The 7,273-nt window shown below is 37.6% G+C and overlaps 1 protein-coding gene across 2 annotated transcripts in view; it reads right to left on the minus strand.

Moving 5' to 3' along the window:
- Positions 1-7,006, minus strand: part of MUSK (muscle associated receptor tyrosine kinase) — a 91,159-nt gene extending 84,153 nt beyond the window's left edge. For both annotated transcript variants that reach the window (XM_059412229.1, XM_059412228.1), the window contains exon 1: positions 6,896-7,006. In XM_059412229.1, coding sequence (XP_059268212.1) covers positions 6,896-6,974 — 79 coding nt within the window. In that variant the 5' untranslated portion in view covers positions 6,975-7,006. The remainder of the gene's footprint in view (positions 1-6,895) is intronic.
- Between the last annotated feature and the right edge of the window lie 267 nt (positions 7,007-7,273).

A 7,273-nucleotide genomic window follows, 5' to 3' on the forward strand; every position in this document is an offset into this window, starting at 1 on the left:
GCTTTGGGGCCAGGGACCGGTCTTAGACCTTTTCCTATCCCCAGGGTTAGCACATTGACTGATGTGGTGTTTAAATTAACTGTATTTCTGAGACCTTTATATAAAAGGCCTTTTTTTTTTTAAAGGTGGAAAGAGAATAGCTGAAATAAGAGAGCAGAATTTTTAGGTGAAATGGCATCTTTCATACGTGGGCAGGAAGATTCCCATGGATGAAGTAAGCTATCAACTGTATAGTAATACAGATACTCAGATATAAAAACAGTAAATATTATTAAGTTTGTGGGATGCAAATAATGAAGAATTCACCCCAAGGTGAATCGATCATATTGAATGCTTCCATTGTTTATTTTTAAAATTTTTTAAATTTAAATTCGATTAGCCAACTTACATTATTAGTTTTTGATGTAGTGTTCAGTGATTCATCAGTTGCGTATAACACCCAGTGCTCATCCGATCACGTGCCCTCCTTAATGCCCACCCCCAGTTGCCCCATCCCTCCACTGAAGTCATTCTCTAAAAGGAAAGACTATATACAGGGGCGCCTGGCTGGCTCAGTTGTTAAGTGTCTGCCTTTGGCTCAGGTTCCCAGGATCGAGCCCTGCTTTGGGCTCCCTGCTCAACAGGAAGCCTGCTTCTCCCTCTCCCACTCCCCCTGCTTGTGTTCACTCTCTTGCTGTGTCTCTCTCTGTCAAATAAATAAATAAAATCTTAAAAAAAAAAAAATAAAAGGAAAGACCATTGAGCAGCCAGACGGTGAGAGGGGCTGGCCCAGGGCTCGAGTTCAGATCCCTGCTCCATCACTCCCTGTCCACCCGTCACTCAGCGAGTGCCTCGGTGTCTTCGGCTGTAGCTGGAGGGCATAATAAAACCACCACAAAGGCTTGTCTGGAGGAGTCATTAAATGAGTATATGAGAAGCATTTAAAATTGTCCTTTGCATGTAGGGAACACTGTGTGTTATTTGATTTGGTAATTTAGAAACATAAACCTGAACAGTGCAGTGGTTCTCTGGGTCTCTGGATGACTTGCAGATTTACCATGAATAATTACATCTGGGATTCTATCCCAAGGAAAGAATCTCAAGATGGAAAGGGATATAGATGCCTTTCACTTTCACTGTATGAAACAGATTAATTGTACTAAATTGTACGAATCATGTTGAAGTTAAAATTTCGGCACCCAGTTCTGCCTTCTAGCTGTGGTACTGGCTTGCTAGACAGAGCCAAGCACTAATTTTTCCAGAATTTTGTGAGACAGTTGTTAAATACAACCATTATTAAAAACCAAATTATATAAATTTAGGTGACAGAGGGTCACTTGCTACACTTGTGGCAGGCAGAGCATAGCGTTTAGAGAAGTTGAGTCACTCTGTTGTACACCTCAAACTAATGTTAACCTTGTGTGTTAAGTCAGGTTAACAAATTAAAATAAAAAAATTATAATTAAATCATGTCAAAAACAAAGTAATAATACTCAAAATGGATCGCTTCCTAGTTATTTTACTACAATGTACTATTATCTATTCTCTTGAAGTAATTTACATTCAATGTATCTGTACAGTAGAAATAGTATGTAAAGGCATGCTACGGCACATCTCTTCCCAATTCAGTATTCGTCCTTTGCTTGAAATCGACTGTGGTCAGAGCATTTACTCTACAGAAATCAACGAATGCAACAAATGAGGGTTTTTTTTTTTTTTTTTTTTTTGTCTCAGGCAGCTATTAAACACGTATCAGTGACGCTTGTCTAAACAGGATATTATTTACAGTCACTACAAAGAGCATTTTAAAGAGTATAGATAATATAGAATATGCTCGTGCATTTGTGTTAAGTAGAAATGGCAGGTAGCAGAATTGTATAAACAGTTTTTTATGATGCATAGAAAAAATGGAACAAAATATACCATTGCATTAACAGTCTTGGAAGTTGGAATGATTTTTTTCTATTTCAAGATTTTCTGTATTTTGTATTTTCGAAATGATTCTTCATGGCCATGTGTTGTAAGAAAATAGATTGATTCATTAGTTTCTTCTCACTTGATATTTCCAAAGTGACAGAAGTAATAGACGTACTATTAATATTTTTACAAACTGTGGAGATCAGTTAAGATCAAGGAAGTAAATGTTACAGTGTCTTGACATTCACGGAGATATCCGTGAGGTATTAGGAAGAACCTTTATTGGAGTAACGCCTTCCCATCGTGTACAGTGGCCTGGCAGTCTTGGGTCATGTTTAACTCTATTTTTAATAATTTTAGCATCCAGAATTAAGAACCTATGGGCTATGAATTAGACTTTTCATTCATTATCTCATTTATCACAACAAACATAACGGCCGATACTATTATTATTCTCATTTGCAGATGAGGAATGGAGGCTAAGGATGGCTAAGTAACTTGTCTAAACATGACGAAAGTAGGAAGTGATAGAACTGACCTTCAAGGCGAAGCCTGGTTTAAAGTTCCTGTCTTTTAACTCTAAGCTATTTCACGTCATCAGCATAATACTACCCACTCACAGAGAGAAAAATAAGATTTACATTAATATCAACTTGCAGAGACAGGATCAAGTTGGTTAAGTTCACTTTGCCCATCTTTCAAAATTATCCAAACAAATCCACTTTCAAATCGTTGCGGACAAAATCACATCATTGTATTTAGTGATATTTGTTGACTCAGCAGACTGTCTCCTGTTTACTTTCGTTCTCTTATCCAACTTTCATCTCAGCCGGAGTCTGTTGAAACTAGAGCACTATTTCCTCGCTCAATCCAAGGACCGCATGAATAACAAATACATGAAAATGAGCACAACACTTTCCTGTACCCAAAGAGTAGCTTAACTTGAATCCTTGCTGCTTGATGAGAAGGACGTGACATTACCCTTTTATGGGCTCCATCACATGGCCATTGGCATGCCAGCTTCTGATTGAATAGTTGCTGATTAACAGGACTAAATGACTGAGTAAACCAAGAAGCCAGGTGTGCTTGCTCCTTTCTGTTTTTAGTAAATTAGAGCTCACATTTGGGATATATTCATGTTTTTTTTTCCCTGACATCATGAATACAGTATTGTTTTTTCAGTATGAGAAAACACTTTGTGCTGGAATATTTTCAGATTCCCCAAAGAAAGAGGATATTCAGTATTGCTCATCATTTGGCTTATCTTAGAAACTGACACATTTATTCTACTGGTGTTATAATAAAATGCAAGTTATTTTTTATGATGATGCCTTTGGAGTTTATAAACTTCATCGATAATCTCAGTCACTTACTATTGTGGTATCATTCATTCTTTGTCACGGCACACATTTTTGGTTCTTGCCTTCAGGAATGGTATTGGGCACAGGCTGGTAGGAGTTCTGGCCCAGCTTGTTAGAATGTCTGAAATTGCCTGTCCTGGGGGAATTCATTTGGGTTAAGATGTGGTCTCATAGAGATCCATCTAAAATGTGTATGTTACCCAAGAATGAACATGTTGCCAATTGTTGACAGTCCTTAGCATAGAATATAACACTGTAGGTTGAACACTAGTATGCACATCTTCATTTTACGAGGGAATAGAGGCTCACAGAGACTATGTGCTCTCCCTAAAGACACATGGAAAGACATTGGAGACCAGGAAAAGGAACTTGATCTTAATGTTCTCTTCCAAGCCTTAAATGTCCTCACTTCACTGCCTTTGTTATTCAGCCTAGACTGCATGGTGTGTTGCCATATAATCTCAGCTCCCTTACTCTCTAGTCCTTTAGCTGCAGTGACCCTGGGGAGCACCAACCTTGAACTAATCCAACCAGCTGTCCTTGGGGCTCCTATGTGCATACAGTATAGTTAGATGAAGGGAGACCGTGGTGTAGGTCAAGGCCACGACAAAGGCTCAGTCCCCAAGCCCAGTTGGGTCCTGAGCATGCCGCATGGAGTTCTTCTGCATTCTCTGGTCTGCTCCTTCACTCACTTTCCTGAGTGGGGCCCCATTCTTCGGGCCCCATTGTCTCCTCTTACTTGTCCCTTTCTCCCATGACCTTAAGTCCTAATTTATTGAGAAGTTGCCTACTATTCTGGAAATGTGGCAGAAATCTTGATATTTCTGCTCCTTCTTTCTGTTAAGGCCAATAATATTTAAAGCAACTGTGTTTCCCCAGACACGTAATGAGTTGCTCTTTCAATGCACGTCAGTATTCATGCAGGACTTGGTGTCCTGGATTTCAATGACAGCTGTGCCTGCTCTGACTTAGTCATATGTTGAATCTGTGAATCCTATCTTTGTATACATATGATTTAAGAGAGGAGGTTACTCAAATATATCTGAAGATAAACCACTTAGACTCGAAACTTCTAGGTATTGGAGTAAATGGGGTAATTTAAAAAGTGGAGTTTGGACAGGAGTTCTTTGTGCATATTAAACAAACTTAGTGCTGCTTACATGAACTCTATACTCCTACAGACTTTAAATCCCTCCATATACTTAATATTCCCCAATAAAGCACTAAATATTATTGAAGTATGTGGTTAAGGCGAGTATGCAATGGAACACGGGTTACTTTCATACACAGCGGTTTGTATATTTCTCTTGTGGGTTACGATATTGAGTTCATCATTGAAAGTATCACTAGTCGGAATGATTCAGAGCAAGTGAATTTTCCCCCTTGTCTTTGAACACTGGGAATCTCAACTAAAATTAAAATAATAAACTATTAATTCTACAAAGTCTGTTATTAATTTTGTTGAGGAAATGGTATATGGACAGTTTGAAAAAATCCACTAAATACTCTCACACTATTTAAAAATCTGTCAATCTATTTTTTAACACATTATTGTGATTCATTCATGATAAAGGACTTAGCACAAAGGTATTCATCTAAAAAAAAAAACCCTCTTTTTATTCTCTGTCAAGAATAGAGAAAGTAACTGAGATAGTTTGTGTGGAACATCCTTATTACTCTTTGTAGTATTAAAATAATAGCATATTTTTGTGGGTTTTGTGCCAGTATATTTCATGAACACATTTAAAATTTTAAGGACTGTGTTTTTAGGATAGTTTATTCTCAGAGCACATACGTGTAGTTAATGAATACTTATTCTACTAGGCCTGGTATTTTTGGCTAGGGTTGGTGTTAAGTTCATACTAGTTTAAATTTTACCATCTATAAGTAAATAAGTTATAAACAAATAAATTATAAACAAAGTTGAATTAACAATCTGACCACTTTATTTAAAAGCCAGGATGTTTGGCTTTGTTATCTTTATGTCACCATATTTTGAATTTTTCAAAATAGAGATAGTGTGCATTTGAATTAAGGGCTTTACCTATAAGGTCTGGAAACTATAAATCATTTCTTTCTGGAATCTAGAGTTGGGGTTGTTTATATAGAGAGGTAGGCTTTTTTTAATGTACCCAATCTCGACATGAGCCATCAAAATCAATTATTTTGCTCCTTATGATACTGAATTTTAGTAAATTTTAGCATTTAGCCATGTCATTTTTATGTAACTTTGTGGTTTATAATAGCGCAAATAAGACTTAGCACAGTCTGTAAGTGTGAACATTCAGGTGCTACCTTACCGGACATCCGTTGTATGGTCAGGAAGTATTAAAATAATCTGAAGCCAATGTTAAGTCTTTCTGTCTATTATTAGCTGTTTGAAAAGATCCAGATTCTTCCTTTTCTAGAGATACCCTGAAGTATTAGTTGGCGATTCAATGTTTAAATACATCTAAAGATACCTTTATGCTTATGTAAGATAGAAAAGGAAAACAAAACAACATAAATCTATGAAATCAGATTGTTTATGAGGAAAGTTGTATCTCATTAGCAGTCTTGTCCTTGTGGCTCCTGAAATTCTAGTGAACTGAAAAATGTAAAGCTACGTTTCCCATCTACATATAGATACTATACCTTCACTTATCTATACAATACAAACGTTTTCAATTCTTTGGGAAAGTAACGTAGAGGGAAAATAATTAATTCAAGAGTATCAGAAAACATAAAACTTTTTTTACTCGAATACATTTAATTTGAAAACTCTTTAACTGATATCATTCAATCTTAATTGTGTCTTTAAAGAAAAATTTCAAAGAAGCCCCCAGTCACTTTGCAAATCACGTATTTTCCTGTCTTTCTTCCTGATTTGAAATACACTAGTCTCAGTTTCATAATACACTGGCCAGAAACCATATCACTGTGGACATTCTTGCTACTGCAACAGGTGTCTGTCAGTTTCTTAAGTTGCTTTCCTTTCCCTGAGGTGGTGTTATTTCCGGTACATTCCAAAGGCTCTGAAAAAAAACTTTCACAGTTGTAGCCAAGCCAAACCATGCCTTCAACCTCAAAGTTATTGAGAACTCATTGTCTTCAGGCCCTTATTATATAGGCAAATGGTGTGGGTCTTTCTCTAATTCCAATTTTTAAGGAACTAAAATATTTACTAAGATTTTTGAAAAACCGAAACCGAAAATGGAAAGGATTTTTGTTCAGAAGCAAACACTCTGGACATCTGGGAGTAGGGTTGATTATATTCCCGGCAAACCTAATGGGAAAATGTTTTCATCCTCCATTTAGACCACCCTGAAGTTTGACACACGCATAAACAAAACGGACCTTGATAACTTGCAGTCTACCTGCTGATGTTTCCCTACAAGCGAGTGTTCCGCATGCACTATGTGGCTAAGCTTTTATGGCAGAGCTTAAGTGGGGGAGGGGTGCCTGTAGAAATGAGACCATCAATCAACCACTTATTTATACAGTTTTCTCCCTCTCCATCCATCGCACCCCTACTTCACCAAGCAACACCCAAGCCCACCATCACAGTAATTGGTCGTGATCAGAACACGCACACATATACACACATACACTCTAGAACTGTGACAAGGCAACACAAAGACAAGATTCCTGAAACAAACCTTTTGGAAGTTTCTCAGTCCCGCTGAAGGCAACCAAAGTAAGAATATGTACGAGTGGAATGTTGACGAGCTCTCTCATGATTAATCCAGGCTCACGCAGGAGAAAGTTCCTTCTGGACAATGCAAGGAAAATGCCCCCACAGTTTACATTTTAAAGCATAGTTGGTTACAAAAGGGTCGTCTGCTAATGACTGTTTGTGTCAGCAGCTCCACAGGCTCTAAGTATAATCAGGAATTCTCAGACTTGGCTGTAGTGATGGACACGGCCAGCTGGTGAGTATCCACTTAGGCCAGTAATGCAAGTGTAGTGCTGGAGGAACAAGGGAAAGAAAATCCCTTTAGAATCCCTTTTAAGACAGTGGCAGAAGGACAATACTA

The sequence above is a fragment of the Mustela nigripes genome, chromosome 9 (genome assembly GCF_022355385.1).
Source record: "Mustela nigripes isolate SB6536 chromosome 9, MUSNIG.SB6536, whole genome shotgun sequence".
Classification (NCBI taxonomy): domain Eukaryota; kingdom Metazoa; phylum Chordata; class Mammalia; order Carnivora; family Mustelidae; genus Mustela; species Mustela nigripes.